Genomic DNA, 18057 nt, shown 5'->3' with positions numbered 1-18057 from the left:
CCCCCCACCCCCTGCGGCCGTCACTCAGCGCCGAGGTCACCGCGAATGTCGCCGCGAATGTCGCGACCTTCATGGGGGGGGGATCGGGTTACCGCGGGGGGGGGCAGCGCACACAACCCCCCCTGAGGGGGGGGACACACCCAGAGATCCCCCCCCGCCCCAAATCGGGGCATTCGGGACCCCCGGGTTTGGGGAGGGGGCTCGGAAGGGCGAGGCCAGCAGGGGGCGCTGTGGGACCGGGAGGAGTTTAAGCCCCGCCCCTTCATGAATATTTAACGAGCAGAGCATCTTCCCCGCATTTAGCTCCGCCCCTTATGAATAGTTATCGGTTAAGTACCCTGAGTGGCGAAGTGGGGGCGTGGCTTCATTTAGGCCCCGCCCCCTCATGAATATTGAATCACCCGCGCGTTCAAAGCGGCCGGGGCGCCGCTGCTGCCGCCGCCCCCGGCCCGGAGCCCCCCAAGTCTTAAACCCCCAGAACCCGGAGCCCCCCAGGACCCCCCCCAAAATTCGGAGCTTTCCGGACCCCTCCAAAATCCAGAGGCCTCCAGGACCCCTCCCCAAAATTCGGAGCCCCCAAAATTCGGAGCCGTCCGCACCCCTCCAAAACCCGGAATCCTCTGGATCTCCCCCAGCCCGGATTCCTGCAGAGCCCCCAAACCCGAATTCCTGCGGACCCCTCGGATCCCCCCACCCCTTAAAGCCCCCCTGACTCTCCAGAGACCCCCACCCCGATTTGTGTCGCCATGTCGCGACCGCTGACGGACGCGGACCGGCGGCGGCAGATCAGCGTGCGGGGCCTGGCGGGGCCCGAGAACGTGGGCGAGCTCAAGAAAAACTTCAACCGGCACCTGCACTTCACCCTCGTCAAGGATCGCAATGTCGCGACATCCCGCGACTACTACATGGCGCTGGCGCACACCGTGCGCGACCACCTGGTGGGGCGCTGGCTGCGGACACAGCAGTACTACTACGAGAAAGACCCCAAGGTGGGCGTTTGGGGAGTCCTGGGGGGGTTTGGGGGGTCCTGGATGGGTCTGGGGTCTGCACACACAGCAGTACTGCTACGAGAAAGACCCCAAGGTGGGCGTTTGGGGGGTCCTGGGGGGGTTTTGGGGGGTCTGGGATCTGCAGAACTAACAGTGTCACCACCAGGAATGGCCCAAGGTGGAGATTTGGGGGTTTTTGGGGGGTCCTGAGTGGGTTTTGGGGGGTCTGGGGTCTGCAGAACCAACAGTGCCACCATGAGGAAGAGGCCAAGGTGAGGATTTGGGGGGTCCTGGGGGAGTTTTGGGGGTCTTGGAGGGGTCTGGGGTCTGCAGTGCCATGATGAGAAGGAGGCCAAGGTGGGGGTATGAGGGGTCCTGGGGGTCCTAGGGGGGTTTTGGGGGGTCCTGGAGGGGTCTGGTGTCTGCAGTGCCATGAGGAGGAAGAACCCAAGGTGGGGATTTGGGGGTCCTGGGGGATTTGGGGGGTCCTCAGAGGGGTCTGGGGGCTGCAAACACAGCAATGCTATAAAGGCAAGAACCCCAAAGTGGGGGTTTGGAGGGGTCCTGGGGGTTTTGGGGGGTCCTAGAGGGGTCTGGGGGCTGCACACCCAACAGTGCTATAACTAAAGGACCCCCAGGTGATGAAAAAGGGGGTTCTGAAGGAGGGGGGGGGTCCTGAAGGGATTTGGGGGGTCTTGGGGGTCTCCATGCAGTGCGACTGTGATGACCCTAATTTAGGGGGGGGGTCGCCAGGAATGGTGGGGTGGGGGCTGTGGGTTTGTGGGGATCGCAGTTCTGGGAGGGGGAGATTTTGGGGGTGCATTTCGGGAGGGGGGGATCAGGACTGGGGGGGTTCTGGGGGTGCATTTCAGGGGGGATCAGGATTGGGGTGGGGGTCCTGGGGGTGCATTTCGGGGTAGGGGGTCCTGGGGGTGCGAGTTTGGGGGGGGTCAGGACTGGGGGGGTTCTGGGGGTGCGTTTGGGGGGGGATTTTGGGGGTGCATTTTGGGGGTGCATTTCGGGGGGGTCCAGCACTGGGGGGTTCCTTTCCCCCCCCCCCTCCCCATCATTCCCGGTTAAATTTATCCTGACCTTTCCCGCCACCCCGGCCCTGCCATTTAATCCCGACACCGGATAGCGGGGGGGCGGCGGGGCCGGGGGGGGGGACCCGGGGGGCGCGGGGGTGTCCGTGACCCCCGGTGACCCCCGGTGACCCCCGGTGACCCCTCCGAACCCCCTTTTAGCGCATCTATTACCTGTCCCTGGAGTTCTACATGGGGCGCACCCTGACCAACACCATGGTGAATTTGGGGCTCCAGAGCGGCTGCGACGAGGCGCTCTACCAGGTGGGGGGAATTTGGGGGGGGTCTTGGGGGGCTGGGGAGGGGTCGTGGGGGGCCGCAATGCAGGGGCTGTCCCCATGGGTGCGGTGGGATTTGAGGAGGGGGATTGGGAGGGCAGAGAGGGGACAGTGGGAGGAGGGAGGGGGATGTTTTGGGGTGTCCCCCCGCAAATTTGGGGTGTCCCCCCCAGTTTTGGGGTGTCCTCCCCAGTTTTGGGGTGTTCCCCCACCAATTTTGGGGTCTTGGGGGGCTGGGGAGGGGTCGTAGGGGGCGGCAGAGGGGCCGCAATGCGGGGCTGTCCCCATGGGTGCGGTGGGATTTGAGGAGGGGGATTGGGAGGGCAGAGAGGGGACAGTGGGAGGAGGGAGGGGGATGAGGATAGTTTGTGGTGTCCCCCCGCAAATTTGGGGTGTCCCCCCCAGTTTTGGGGTGTTCCCCCACCAATTTTGGGGTCTTGGGGGGCTGGGGAGGGGTCGTGGGGGGCGGCAGAGGGGCCGCAATGCGGGGCTGTCCCCATGGGTGCGGTGGGATTTGAGGAGGGGGATTAGGAGGGCAGAGAGGGGACAGTGGGAGGAGGGAGGGGGATGGGGATGGTTTGGGGTGTTCCCCTCAGTTTTGGGGTGTCCCCCATAAAGTTTTGGCCCCCCCCCAAATTCTGGGGTCCCTCCCAACCGCTGCTCTGTTGTCGCTGTCCCCAGCTCGGGCTGGACATGGAGGAGCTGCAGGAGATCGAGGAGGACGCGGGGCTGGGCAATGGCGGCCTGGGGCGGCTGGCAGGTGCGGGGAGGTCCCCAAGGGGCTGGGGGGGACCCCACAATGTCCCCGATCCCCCCGGGATGCTCCTGTCCCGTCCCCCCCCACCATGTCCCCATGGTGTCCCCAATGTCCCCCGGTGGCATCTCCCTGTCCCCCAGCGTGTTTGCTGTCCTCCATGACTCCCCACAGTGTCCCCCAAGGGTCCCTGTGTCCCCCCAGTGTCCCCTGTGTCCCCCCAGTGTCCCCCCAGTGTCCCCAATGTCCCTGTGTCCCCTGTGTCCCCCCAGTGTCCCTGTGTCCCCCAGTGTCCCCCCAGTGTCCCCAATGTCCCTGTGTCCCCAGTGTCCCCCCAGTGTCCCTGTGTCCCCCAGTGTCCCCCCAGTGTCCCCAATGTCCCTGTGTCCCCTGTGTCCCCCCAGTGTCCCCTGTGTCACTCCAGTGTCCCCCCAGTGTCCCTGTGTCACCCCAATGTCTCCAGTGTCCTCCCAGTGTCGCTGACCCCCACTGTCCCCTCAGTGTCCCCTGTGTGCCCCAACTGTCCCCGTGTCACCCCAGTGTCTCATGTCCCCACTGTCCCCAGCCCCTGTCCCTGTGTCCCCGAGTCCCTGACCCTGTCCTTGACCCTGTCCCCGGTGTCCCTGACTGTGTCCCCGTGTCCCCAGCCCCTGGCCCTGTGTCCCCCCATGTCCCCAGTGCCCCCAACCCCTGTCCCCACTGTCCCCAATGTCCCCATGTCCCCACTGTCCCCAATGTCCCCATGTCCCTGATGGTGTCCCCAATGTCCCCATGTCCCCACTGTCCCCAATGTCCCCACTGTCCCCAATGTCCCCATGTCCCTGATGGTGTCCCCAATGTCCCCAATGTCCCCGTGTCCCCAGCGTGTTTCCTGGACTCCATGGCCACGCTGGGTCCCCATTTCCCCATGTCCCCACTGTCCCTGATGGTGTCCCTGGCTGTCCCCACTGTCCCTGGCTGTCCCCAATGTCCCCACTGTCCCCAATGTCCCCGTGTCCCCAATGTCCCCACTGTCCCCAATGTCCCTGACTGTCCCCGTGTTCCCAGCGTGTTTCCTGGACTCCGTGGCCATGCTGGGTCCCCAATGTCCCCAATGTCCCCACTGTCCCCAATGTCCCCATGTCCCTGATGGTGTCCCCATGTCCCCAATGTCCCCTATGTCCCCAGTGTCCCCGTGTCCCTGATGGTGTCCCCATGTCCCCGTGTCCCCACTGTCCCCAATGTCCCCATGTCCCTGATGGTGTCCCCATGTCCCCGTGTCCCCAGCGTGTTTCCTGGACTCCATGGCCACGCTGGGTCTCGCCGCCTACGGTTACGGGATCCGCTACGAGTTCGGCATCTTCAACCAGCGCATCGCGGGGGGCTGGCAGGTGCGGGGAGGGGTCCTGGGGGCGGGGCAGCTGTGGGGAGGGGTCTCTGGGTGGGTATTGAGGAGGTGGGGCTTGGGGAGGGGTCTCTGGGGGGGTTTTGGGGTCTCTGTGTGGGTATTGGGGTTTTCGGGAGGGTCTCTGGGTGGGTTTTAGGTTGAGGGAGGGTCTCTGTGTGGGTTTTGGGGTGGATTTTGGGGAAGGGTCTCTGGATGGGTTTTAGGGTGGTGGGGAGGGGTCTCTGGGTGGGTATGGAGGAGGTGGGACTTGGGGAGGGGTCTCTGGGTGGGTTTTGTGGTCCCTGTGTAGATTTAGAGGTTTTGGGGTTTTTGGGTGGGTCCCTGTGTGGATTTTGGGATTTTGGGATTCTGGGGATTATGGGGAGGGGTCTCTGTGTGGATTTTGGGATTTTGGGGAGGGGTCTGAGCTGCGCCCCGCCCCCAGGTGGAGGAGGCCGATGATTGGCTGCGCTACGGGAACCCCTGGGAGAAGGCGCGGCCCGAGTACACGATCCCGGTGCGCTTCTACGGGCGCGTGGAGCACGGGCCCGAGGGGGCGCGGTGGGTGGACACGCAGGTGAGGGCACACCTGGCACACCTGGGCACGGCTGGGCATGAGGGGCACACCTGGGCACACCTGGGGTACACCTGGGTACACCTGGGCACACGCCTGGGTACACCTGGGCACACCTGGGCACACAGGTGAGGGCACACCTGGCACACCTGGGCATGGGGGGCACAGCTGGGGTATGCCTGGGCAGGGGGGGCACACCTGGGGTCACCTGGGTACACCTGGGCACGGCTGGGTACACCTGGCTACACCTGGGCACGGCTGGGCATGAGGGGCACACCTGGGGTACACCTGGGCATGAGGGGGCACACCTGGGCACACGCCTGGGTACACCTGGGCACACAGGTGAGGGCACACCTGGCACACCTGGGCACACCTGGCACACCTGGGCACGGCTGGACATGAGGGGCACACCTGGGGTACATCTGGGCATGAGGGGGCACACCTGGGCACACGCCTGGGTACACCTGGGCACACAGGTGAGGGCACACCTGGGCACACCTGGGCATGGGGGCACGGCTGGGGTATGCCTGGCTACGGGTGGGCATGGGGAGCAGTGAGCTTAGGGGGCACGGTGGGTGGACACGCAGGTGAGGGCACACCTGGCACGCCAGGGCACACCTGGGCACAGTTGGGGTATGCCTGGGCATGGGGGGCACACCTGGGGTCACCTGGGTACACCTGGGTACAGCTGGGGCACGCCTGGGCATGGGGGGCACACCTGGGGCATGGGGGACCCGGTGGGTGGGCACGCAGGTGAGGGCACACCTGGGCACAGGTGTCACACACACAGAGGTGTCACACACACAGAGGTGTCACACCTGAGCACACCTGAGGACGTGCTGCAGCTCAGGGGGGCTCTGGGCATTCGGGGTGTCCCTTGCACACGCGCGTGTCACACACAGGTGTCACACAGGTGTCACACATACACACACAGGTGTCACACAGAGGTGTCACACAGGTGTCACACATACACACACAGGTGTCACACCCTGAGCACACCTGAGGACGTGCTGCAGCTCAGGGGGGCTGTCGGTGTTCTGGGGTGCCCCCCCTTGCACACGCGCGTGTCACACACAGGTGGTGCTGGCCCTGCCCTATGACACGCCCGTGCCCGGGTACCGCAACAACACGGTGAACACGCTGCGCCTGTGGTCAGCGCGCGCCCCCAACGACTTCAACCTCAAGGACTGTGAGTGCCCCCTCCCCAAAATACAACCCAAACCCCAAAATACACCCTGAACCCCAAAATCCAACCCTAAATCCACCCCTGGAACCCCAAAATCCAACCCCAAACCCATGCCAAAATCCACGCTGAACGCCAAATCCACCCCAAAATCCATCCCTGAACCCAAAATCTGACCCAAAATCCATCCTGAACCCCAAATCCACCTCCGAATCCACAGTCCAACCCCGAACCCCCGAATCCTTCCCTGAACCCCAAAATCCACCCTTGAACTCCAAAATCCACCCCCAAATTCCCCCCTGAACCCCCAAATCCATCCCAAAATCCAACCCTGAACCCCCAAATCCTTCCCCAAACCCCAAATCCACCCCCCTGAACCCCAAATTTCCACCCCCAAACCTCTCTGTCCCCCCCAGTCAATGTCGGGGGGTACGTCCAGGCCGTGCTGGACCGAAACCTGGCCGAGAACATCTCCAGAGTGCTGTACCCCAATGACAACGTGAGAAATTGGGGGGTCCTGGGGGAGTCTGGGGGAGTCTGGGGGGGTCTGGGGGTCCTGAAGGAGTTTGGGGGGGTTTGGGGGCTCTGGGACCCCCGAAACCTGGCCGAGAACATCTCCCGAGTGCTGTACCCCAATGGCAACGTGAGAAATTGGGGGGTCCTGAGGGGTCTGGGGGGTCCTTAGGGGCTCAGGAGGGGCTGGGGGCACTGGGAATCCCAGGGCACCCCCAAACCTGGACAAGAACATTAAAAAAAACCCAAAAATAATGTGGGGGGGGTCCTGGATACCCCCAGTTTCTTGAGGGGGGGCACCCCCAGTTTTTTGAGGGCAAGGTTTGGGGGTCTCATGGAGGGAACACCCCCAGTTTCTCCAGGGGGTTTTGGGGTGCTGTTTCGGGGTCTCACGGTGGATTTGGGGGGTTTGGTGCTTTTGGGGTCTCACAAGTGGTTCGGGGTGTTGTTTGGGGTCTCACATGGGGCAAGTTTTCGGGGGTTCGGTCTGTTTCGGGGTCTCCATGGGGCGTTTTTCGGGGTGCGTTTTGTCCGGGTGTGGGTTTTGGGGTCTCAGAGGGGGTTTTGGGGCGCTATTTCGGGGTCTCACAGGGAGGGGACACCCCCAGTTTCTCGAGGGGGTTTTGGGGGGCTGTTTTGGGGTCTCACACGGGGACACCCCCAGTTTTTCGAGGGCAAGGAGCTGCGGCTGAAGCAGGAAGATTTGTGGGGCTGCTTTGGTCCACGGAGCATTTGGGGGCTTATTGGGCTCACAGGGTTCGGGTGCCTTCGGGTCACCGGGCTACCCCAGTATTCCGAAGGTGGTTCGGGGGCTGTTAGGTCCACAGGGGCCCACCCCTCTGGACCCGAAGGTTTCGGGGCCTTTCGGGTTAACGGTTTGGTCTGGCCCGGGACGCGAGGGCGGGACTCGGCAGGAAATCGACGCCCACACATCGTGCGCCTCAAATCCGCGATGATCGCGCCGGACCCTGCGCAAATACCTATCGAGAGCTACCCCCGACAAGGTGAGCCCCAAGGCGCCCCGGGGACCCCCCAAAAACCCCTCTGGGACCCCAAAATTCCCCCCGGTTTAACCCCTTGCCGGCCGCGCAGGTGGCGATCCAGCTGAACGACACCCACCCCTCGCTGGCCATCCCCGAGCTGATGCGGATCCTGCTGGACGAGGAGCACCTGGGGTGGGACCAGGTGGGTGCTGGGACCCCCAAAACCGCGCGGAGGGGTCCCCAAAAACTTCCTGGGCCCAAACCTCTGGGACACCAAACCTCGGGGCCCAAAACATCCTGGGCCCCCAAAACCGCACGAGGGGTCCCAAAACTTCCTGGGGACACCAAAACCTCGGACCCAAACCGTCCTGGGACACCAAAACCTGGAGATCCCAAAAACTTCCTGGGGACCCCGAAACCTCCCAGACCCCAAAAACCTTCATGGAAGCCCAAAACCTCCCCCTGAGACCCCAAAACCTTCCTGGGACCTCTCAAAATTCTAACAGAGTTTCTCATGATTCTTCTTACGATTAAACAGGAGTTGTATTTAATCACTAAACAATCATCACATCTAACAATTATATAATTTATCATATGCTGCATAAGGCAGGTGCAATTTCACACGATCTGGCAAACACAAAGCCTGACGTTTTCAGAGTTTTTAACATTTTTTAACATTTTCAGAGTATTTTTAACATTTTTCCCCGCAAAGTTTAGCTTCTAATTCCCCGAATTTTATGATTTAACCTTAAATCCCCATCGCGTGGCATCACGTGCACTCGCTACACCAATCCATGCTCTACATTAACAAATTTAATTATTTAATCATGATTTACCTTTAATCCCGTTCAGCGTGGACATCACTTGCCACCTGCGCCTACACACCAATGTCTACATTAAACAATAATTTATTATTTAAATTCATGATTTTACAGCCTTAATCCCGTCAGCGTGGGCATCACGTGCGCACTGCGCCTACACCAACAATTGCTCCACAATTACAATATTTAATTATTTAATTCATATTTAAACCCTTAAATAATAATTTAACGCTTTAAATCCTCGATCCAGGGACATCACGTGCGCACTGCGCTACACCAACCACATTGCTCACAATTAAACAAATTTAATTATTAATTCCCTGATTAACCCACTTAACCCATATACTTTACCCAAGTTCCAGCGTGGCAATCACCCACTGCGCTCACCAACACATTTTCCCCACAATTAACTTTTAATTATTTTATGATTTTAACCCTTTAAACCCCCCGTCCCAGGCGTGGGACATCACGGTGCGCACCTGCGCCTACACCAACCACACGGTGCTGCCCGAGGCGCTGGAGCGCTGGCCCGTTCACCTGCTGGAGTCGCTGCTGCCGCGGCACCTGCAGCTCATCTACGAGATCAACCAGCGCTTCCTCGACGTGAGATTGGGGAGGGGGCAAAGTGGGGGAGGGGGGGGGTCCCGGGGGTCCTCAGGGCTGGGGGACCCTCGGGGTTTGGGGGTGCAGAGGGTGTGGGGGGTGTTTGGGGTAACATTGGGGGAAACATGGGGGGAAGTTCCTGCCCGCTTTGGGGGTGAGGGGGGAATTGAGGGGGGTCCCCCAATAGTCTGTGCCCCCCCCCCCCTCCTCGGCCCAGTTCTCCACTAGCTGGGGGATTTTTGGGGGTCTCAGGGGGGTTTATGGGGGTCTGGGGACGCTGTGGGGGTGGCATTAGAAAGGTCTCAGGGGGTGACATTGGGGGGGGTCGCTGTGATGTCCCTAGGGGGTCTCTGGGGGGGGGCTCAGGGGGTCTCTGGGGGTCCGGTGTCCATGGGGGTGTCCCTGGAGGGGATCTCTGGGGGTCTTTGAGGATTTGGTGTCCCTGGGGTTGTTCCTGGGGGGGATCTCAGGGGTCCCAATGTCCCCAATGGGGGTCTCAGGGTTTCCAATGTCCCCAGTGGGGGTCTCAGGGGTCCCCATGTCCCCGATGGGGGTCTCAGGGCTGTCCCTGAGTGGGGGGATCTCGGGGGTCTCAGTGCTGTCCCCAATGGGGGAGGATCTCGGGGGTCTCAGGGCTGTCCCTTGGTGGGGGGATCTCGGGGGTCCCGATGTCCCTGATGGGGGTCCCAGGGGGTCTCAGGGATGTCCCTTGGTGGGGGAGGGGGATCTCAGGGGTCTCAGGGCTGTCCCTGGGGGGTCTCAGGGCTGTCCCCGATGGGATCCCAGGGGTGCCGATGTCCCCGATGGGGGTCTCAGGGCAGTCCCTTGGTGGGGGGGGATCTCGGGGGTCTCAGCGCTGTCCCTGGGGGGTCTCAGCGCTGTCCCCAATGGGGGAGGATCTCGGGGGTCCCAGCGCTGTCCCCAATGGGGGGGGATCTCGGGGGTCTCAGCGCTCTCCCCCTGCCCCCCCAGCGCGTGTACGCGCAGTTCCCGGGGGACCTGGAGCGGCTCCGCCGGATGTCGCTGGTGGAGGAGGGCGCCGTGAAGCGAATCAACATGGCGCACCTGTGCATCGTGGGCGCGCACGCCGTCAACGGCGTGGCCGAGATCCACTCGCAGATCCTCAAGGACAGCGTGTACGGACCCCCCAAACCCCCCAAATCACCCCAAATATCCCCAACCATGTCCTGTGCCCCCAGACCCCAAAATCCACTCGCAGATCCTCAAGGACAGCGTGTACGGACCCCCAGGGCACCCCAAATACCCCAAATCACCCCAAATATCCCCAAATCACCCCAAATATCCCAAAACCCCGAGATCCACTCGCAGATCCTCAAGGACAGCGTGTACGGACCCCCAGGGCACCCCAAATATCCCCAAATCACCCCAAATATCCCAAAACCCCGAGATCCACTCGCAGATCCTCAAGGACAGCGTGTATGAGATCCCCAAAACCCCCCAAACCCCCCCAAATCACCCCAGATCACCCCAATCATGTCCTGGCCACCCCCAGGACCCCAAACCCGTCCCAGACCCCAAATTCCCCCTTGCCCCCCCCCCATGTCCCCCATTGTCCCCGTGTCCCCCAGGTGTCCCCATGTCCCTCAGTGTCCCCATGTCCCCATGTACCCCCATGTCCCCCCCATGTCCCCCAGGTGTCCCCCATGTCCTCAGGTCCCCTGGCGTCCCCCGCTGTCCCTGTGTCCCCATGTCCCCCCCTGGTGTCCCCATGTCCCTGTGTCCCCCCATGTCCCCATGTCCCCCCATCCCTGTGTCCCCCACTGTGTCCCTTGGTGTCCCCATGTCTCCAGGTGTCCTTATGTCCCCCCATATTCCCGTGTCCCCTCAGTGTCCCCACATCCCCCCCACTGTCCCTGTGTCCCTGTGTCCCCATGTCCCCAGGTGTCCCCATGTCCCCATTGTCCCCGTGTCCCCCCCAGGTTTAAGGATTTCTATGAGCTGGAGCCGCACAAGTTCCAGAACAAAACCAACGGCATCACCCCGAGGCGCTGGCTGGTGATGTGCAACCCCGGGCTGGCCGAGGTCATCGCGCAGGTGGGAGGGACTGGGGGGGACTGGGATGGACTGGGATGGGAATGGGAGGGACTGGGGGAACTGGGATGGACTGGAATAGACTGGGATGGGAATGGTATGGACTGGGATGGACTGGGATGGGAATGGGAGGGACTGGGAGGGACTGGGGTGGACTGGGAGGGACTGGGATGGACTGGGAGAGACTGGGATGGAATGGGAGGGACTGGGAGGGACTGGGATGGACTGGGATGGGAATGGGGGGGACTGGGAGCAGTGGGATGGACTGGGATGGGAATGGGGGGGACTGGGATGGACTGGGGTGGACTGGGATGGACTGGGGGGGACTGGGGGGAACTGAGATGGACTGGGATGGGAATGGGAGGGACTGGGAGGGATTGGGACAGATTGGAATAGACTGGGGATCACCTGGGATGTCCTGGGCTCACCTGGGATGGACTGGGATGGACTGAGGGGAACTGGGACGGACTGGGATGGGAATGAGAGGGACTGGGACAGACTGGGATCCCCCGGATCCCACCTGTGCTCACCTGGTTCCCCCCTGGTTCCCCCCCAGCGCATCGGGGAGGATTTCGTGTCCGACCTGGACCAGCTGCAGCGGCTCCGCGACTTCGTGGACGACGAGAGCTTCATCCGGGACGTGGCCAACGTCAAACAGGTCCGGGGGGCTGGGGAGGGGTCCCAAGGGGCTCTGGGGGGGTCTCAGCAGCCCCTTCCCCATCTCAGGTGTTCCAGGGCACACCTGGACCAGGTGTGGGGGGTTCAGCTGGAACCACTTGGGAATTTGGGGGGGTCCGGACCCACTTTGGGGGGAATTTTGGGGGGGCTCTGGGGGTCCCAAAAGGCTGGGGAGGGGTCCCAAGGGGGGTCCCAAGGGGTCTCAGCAGCCCCTGCCCATCTCAGGTGATCCAGGGCACACCTGGACCAGGTGTGGGGGGTTCAGCTGGAACCACTTGGGGGGAATTTGGGGAGTCCGGACCCACTTTGGGGTGAATTTGGGGGGGCTCTGGGGGTCCCGGCCGTGGTCCCCCGGAGTCCCTGTGGTGCCCTCCTCCGATTGCAGGAGAACAGGAAGTCGCGGTACAGGAGGAGTGCTGAATGCTGAACCGCGCCTTTTCACGTGAGTGGGGATCCCGGTAAAGCGGCAGCTCTCAATTGGCTGCACGACATCCCCTCTACAACCGTGAGTGGGGGTCCCCAAAACCCCCCGAGACCCCTCCTCATTTGGGGAGAGCCCCCCGAAATCCCCCAGCCCCAAAAATCCCAAAAATCCCCCCAAAAATTGCCCAAACTCCCCCCAAAATTCCGCAAAACCCACACTGGGACCTCCCCCAGAACCCCCAAATTCCCGCAGGTCATCACCCTCTACAACTGTGAGTGGGGGTCCCCGAAATCACCCTGAGACCCCTCCTCATTTGGGGAGAGCCCCCTGAAATCCCCCAGCCCCAAAATCCCCAAATCCCCCCCCCAAAATCCCACAAATCCCCCCCAAAATACCCCAAAAAACTGCACTGGGATCCCCCAAAATCCCCCAAATCCCCCTGGGACCCCCCCAAAATTCCCCTCTAAACCCCTGGGACCCCTCAAAAATCTTTCTGGGACCCCTCCCCAAAATCCCCTAAACTCCCAAAATCCCCCAATTTCCCCCAAGAAAATCCACACTGGGTCCCCCAAAATCCTCAAATCCTCCTGGGACCCCCCAAAAATCCCCAAACTCCTTCTGGGACCCCCCAAAATCCCCCAAACCCCTCGGGGACCCCTCCCCGATTTTGGGGGGGTCTCCCTTGACTCGTGCCCCCCATTTTGGGGTCTCCCCCAATTTTAGGGATCAAGAAGGACCCCGGGAAACCTTTCGTGCCCCGAACCATCATGATCGGGGGCAAGGTCAGGAGATTTGGGGTTTTTTGAGTTTTTGGGGTTTTAGGAGTTTGGAATTTTGGGGGTTTTTTTGAGTTTTGGGGTTTGGAGTTTTGGGATTTTGAAATTTTGGGGTTTTCTTTTTAAGTTTTGGGGTTTTTGGGATTTGGGGGTTTTGGGGTTGTGGGATTTTTGAGTTTTGGTGGTTTGGTATTTTGGGGTTGTGGTATTTTGGGGTTTTGCGGTTATTGGAGTTTTGGGAATTTGGGGGTTGGGGGTTTTAGGATTTGTGGGGTATTGGGGTTTTGAAATTTTGAGTTTTGGGGGTTTGGGGATTTTGGGATTTTGGTAGTTTGGGGTTTTGGGATTTGGGGTTTTAGGATTTTGCGATTTTTGGAGTTTTGGGAGTTTGGGGTTTGGGGGTTTTAAGATTTGTGGGATATTGGGGTTTTGGGATTTTCGAATTTTGGGTTTTGAGGGATTTTGGGGTTTTGGGATTTGGAAATTTTGGTGTTTTGGGGGTTTTGGGGTTTTGGGATTTTGTGGTTATTGGAGTTTTGGGAGTTGGGGTTTTCAGTGTTTCAAGATTTGTGGGATTTGGGGGTTTGGGGGATTTTGAGTTTTGGGATTTGGGATTTTGGAAATTTGGGCTTTTTGGAGTTTTGGGATTTTGAGGATTTGGTGTTTTTTTTTGGGTTTCAGGGGCTCCATTTGTGCTCAGAGTGGGAATTTGAGGGGCTCCATTTGGGTTTGGGGTTTTGGGGTTCCTGGTGGGTGCCCGAGCTCTCTGGGGGGGGGGTCCCTGAAGGTTTTTGGGGTCCCTGAGTGTTTTGGGGTCCCTGAGTGTTTTTGGGGTCCCTGAGTGTTTTTGGGGTCACTGAGGTTTTTTAGGGTCACTGAGGGTTTTTGGGGTCCCATGGCGAAGTTTTTGGGTCACTGAGGTTTTTGGGTCCTGAGGTTTTGGGTCCCTGAGGTTTTTGGGCACTGAGGTTTTTGGGTCACTGAGGGTCCTGAGTGTTTTTGGGGTCCCTGAGGGTTTTTGGGGTCAGAGTGTTTTTGGGGTCCCTGAGTGTTTTTGGGGTCCTTGAAGGTTTTTGGGGTCCCTGAGTGTTTTTGGGGTCCCTGAGGTTTTCTGAGGTCCACTGAAGTGTCTGTTGGGGTCCACGTGGTCCCACCGAGGTCCACTGGGCACAGCATGATCATCAGGCTGGTGACGGCCATCGGGGACGTGGTCAACCACGACCCGGCCGTGGGCGACCGCCTGCGGGTGCTGTTCCTGGAGAATTACCGTGTGTCGCTGGCCGAGAAGGGTGAGCACCCCAAAAATAACCCAAATCAACCCAAAAACTGCCCAAAATCCTCAATTAACCTGCCCTGAAACCCTTGAACCACCCCAAAATCCCCAACCCCTCTGCGGGCGCTGTTCCTGGAGAATTACCGGGTGTCGCTGGCCGAGAAGGGTGAGCACCCCAAAAATAACCCCAAACCCCCCCAAAATAACCCCAAAACTCCCCAGAATCACCCCAAAAACCTCCCCGAACCAACCCCAAAAAACCCTGAAATCACCCCAAAATCCCCAATCCCTCCTGCAGGATCCCCAGTGTCCCCCGGTATCACTTCAGTGTCACCAAATATCCCGATTGTCACCTGATGTCACCCCAATAACCCCCGATATCACCCCAAAATCACCCTAATACACCCCGATATCCCCCAATAGCCCTGATACACTCCAATATCACCCCGAATAACCCCGATATCCCCCAATATCCCCCGATATAACCCGATACCCCACAGTGATCCCGGCTGTGGACCTGTCGGAGCAGATCCCCAATACACCCCAATATCCCCCGATATAACCCGATATCACCCTGATATCACCCCGATATCACCCTGATATAACCCGATATAACCCAATACCCCCCGATATCCCCCCGATATCACCCCGATCCCACAGTGATCCCGGCTGCAGACCTGTCGGAGCAGATCTCCAATACACCCCAATATCCCTCGTTATCACCCCGATATCCCCCGATATCCCCTTGATATAACCCAATATCCCCCCGATATAACCTGATATCACCCCAATATAACTCGATATTACCCCGATATCCCCCCGATATAACCCAATATCCCCCGTTATCACCCCGATATCACCCCAATATAACCCGATATCACCCCGATATCACCCCGATATAACCCGCTATCCCCCGATACCCCGCAGTGATCCCGGCCGCAGACCTGTCGGAGCAGATCCCCAATACACCCCAATATCCCCCGTTATCACCCCGATATAACCCGATATCACCCCAATATCCCCCGATACCCGCAGTGATCCGGCCGCAGACCTGTCGGAGCAGATCTCCAATACACCCCAATATCCCCCGATATAACCCGATATAACCCCGATACCCCCCGATATCCCCCCGATATCACCCCGCTCCCGCAGTGATCCCGGCCGCAGACCTGTCGGAGCAGATCTCCACGGCGGGCACCGAGGCCTCGGGCACCGGGAACATGAAGTTCATGCTGAACGGGGCGCTGACCATCGGCACCATGGACGGCGCCAACGTGGAGATGGCCGAGGAGGCCGGGGAGCAGAACCTGTTCATCTTCGGCATGAGGGTGCCGGACGTGGAGGCGCTGGACAGGAAGGGGTGAGGGCTGGGGGGGGCCGGAGTGACCACTGAGTGACCAGTGCAGAGTGACCATCCCATGGCACAGAGTGACCAGTGCAGTGACCAGTGTCCCCAGGGTGCCCGACATGGAGCGCTGGAAGGGGTGAGGGGCTGGGGGTGACCAGAGTGACCAGTGCAGAGTGACCACTGAGTGACCAGTGATGTGGGACCAGAGTGACCAGTGCAGTGACCAGTGTCCCCAGGGTGCCCGATGTGGAGGCGCTGGACAGGAAGGGGTGAGGGGCTGAGGGGTGACCGGAGTGACCACAGAGTGACCAGTGACCACCCCAGAGTGACTGGAGTGACCAGTGATGTGGGACCAGAGTGACCAGTGCAGTGACCAGTGTCCACAGAGTGACCGCAGAGGTGACCAGTGCAGAGTGAGCAGTGACCAGTGCAGTGACCAGTGCAGAGTGACTGCAGCAGTGACCAGTGCACAGAGTGACCACCCCATGGCACTCAGTGACCACCACAGCGTGACCAGTGCCCACAGAGTGACCGGTGCAGAGTGACCAGTGCAGAGTGACCACCCCATTGTGACCCACTGACCACCCTGTGGCACAGAGTGACCACTGCACAGAGTGACCACTGCACCCACTGGTCGCTCTGTGGCACAGTGACCACCCCATGGTGACCCACTGACCACCCCTCTGGTCACTCAGGACCCCCAGATCCCCCCATGGGCACAAAGCTGAGCAGGGAGGGAAGTCCAGAGGATTTGGGGGAGACCCCCTGAACCCCAAAAACCCCCCCAAGATCCCTCAAAATCTCCCCAAAATCCCCAAAACCTCCCCAAAGCCCCCCAAAATTCCCTCATAACCCCCCAAAATCTCCCCAAACTTCCTCATAACCCCCCAGGACCTTACCAAAATCCCTCCAAAACCCCCAAAGCCCCCCAGGACCCCCCAAAATCCCCCCAAATCCCGCAGGTACCGGGCCCAGGAGTTCTATGACCGCCTGCCCGAGCTCCGCCAGGCCGTGGACCAGCTCAGCTCCGGCTTCTTCAGCCCCCGGCAGCCCGACCTGTTCCGCGACATCGTCAACATGCTGATGAACCACGACAGGTCGCGACAGGAGCCCCGCGGGGCCGGGGAATCGCGATAGGGGCGGCGGAGAGGGGAGGGGGCGGTGCCAGGGAAGGGGGGATTGGGTTTGATGGGGGATATCGGCGTTTATATCGCGATAGGGAGGGGTCACGGACACCTGGGCAGGGGGGATTGAGTTTGATGGGGGATATCGGGGTTTATATCGCGATATGAGGGGGTCACGGACGCCGTTTCCCCCCCCTCAGGTTTAAGGTGTTCGCGGATTACGAGGCCTACGTGAAGTGCCAGGAGAAAGTCAGCGCCCTCTACAAGGTGGGGACCCCTCCCCAAAATCGACCCCCCCCCCAAAAGGGACCCCCCCAAAATGACAACGCCCAACGGGACCCCTCCCCAAAACCCCGGTGAGGTTTGGGGGGGGGGGACGACCCCAAAATCCCCAAAACCCCCGAGGGGGCACAGAGCGGTTGGGGAGGGGTCTCTAAACCCAAGGGAGATCCCAGGGGGGGTCCCCAAAACCCCATGGGGAGGAAAAGGGGGATCCCCAAATATTCGGGGAGTGGTCTGAGAACAGGGCGGGGGGGAACCCCAAAAAAACCCCCATGGGGACACACAAGGGTGGGTCTGGGGTTGGCTGGGGGGGTTTTGGGGGTCTGGGGGTGTTTTTTGGGGTCTGGGGTGTTTTTGGGGGTCTGGGGGTGTCTGGGGTTGTCTGGGAGTGTCTGGGGGTGTTTTTTGGGGGGTCTGGGGGTGTTTTTGGGGGTCTGGGGGTGTTTTTGGGGGTCTGGGGGTGTTTTTGGGGTCTGGGGGTGGTTTTTGGGGTCTGGGGGTGTTTTTTGGGTGTCTGGGGGTGCTTTTGGGGGGTCTGGGGGTGTTTTATGGGGGTCTGGGGGTGTTTTTTGGGGGTCTGGGGGTGGTTTTGGGGGTCTGGGGGTGTTTTTGGGGGTCCCCCCGCCCTGATTTCCCCCCCCGGGACCCCCCAGAACCAGCGGGAGTGGACCCGGACCGTGATCCGGAACGTGGCGGCCGCGGGGAAATTCTCGAGCGACCGCACGATCGCTCAGTACGCGCGGGAGATCTGGGGCTGCGAGCCGAGCCGGCAGCGCATCCCCGCGCCCGACGATCCCCGGGAATAACGGGGACCCCCCCGGGAACCCCCCGGGAACCCCCCTGGAATCCCCTTGAAATTCCTCCCAAATCTCGCATTCAAATCCCCCAAATTCACCCCAAAACACCCCCGGGAATTGTGAGGAACCCCCCTGGAATCTCCCAAATTCACCCCAA

General features: G+C 60.6%; 1 protein-coding gene across 1 annotated transcript; it reads left to right on the top strand.

Moving 5' to 3' along the window:
• Positions 1-521: 521 nt before the first annotated feature.
• On the top strand, positions 522-17909 carry LOC135460225 (glycogen phosphorylase, muscle form-like). The gene is made up of 19 exons (XM_064736960.1): positions 522-989; positions 2234-2335; positions 3031-3109; positions 4370-4473; positions 4915-5046; positions 6121-6232; positions 6643-6869; positions 7832-7924; positions 9000-9146; positions 10119-10282; positions 11087-11201; positions 11755-11856; positions 12553-12571; positions 13024-13077; positions 14204-14365; positions 15502-15709; positions 16660-16794; positions 17022-17088; positions 17757-17909. Exons 1-19 carry the CDS (start codon positions 747-749, stop codon positions 17907-17909), a joined length of 2418 nt encoding a protein of 805 aa, XP_064593030.1. The 5' UTR covers positions 522-746.
• Positions 17910-18057: the final 148 nt, after the last annotated feature.

This window comes from Zonotrichia leucophrys, unplaced genomic scaffold (genome assembly GCF_028769735.1).
Source record: "Zonotrichia leucophrys gambelii isolate GWCS_2022_RI unplaced genomic scaffold, RI_Zleu_2.0 Scaffold_34_1600103, whole genome shotgun sequence".
NCBI classification, from domain to species: domain Eukaryota; kingdom Metazoa; phylum Chordata; class Aves; order Passeriformes; family Passerellidae; genus Zonotrichia; species Zonotrichia leucophrys.
This window is presented reverse-complemented; position numbering and strand designations above follow the sequence as displayed.

Excerpts from the sequence above, each read along its gene's own strand:
- LOC135460225 (XM_064736960.1), top strand. The coding sequence starts at position 747 with ATGTCGCGACCGCTGACGGACGCGGACCGGCGGCGGCAGATCAGCGTG. Across the intron at positions 9,147-10,118 it reads TCAACCAGCGCTTCCTCGAC|CGCGTGTACGCGCAGTTCCC; the intron begins GTGAGATTGGGG and ends CTGCCCCCCCAG. Across the intron at positions 16,795-17,021 it reads ATGCTGATGAACCACGACAG|GTTTAAGGTGTTCGCGGATT; the intron begins GTCGCGACAGGA and ends CCCCCCCCTCAG.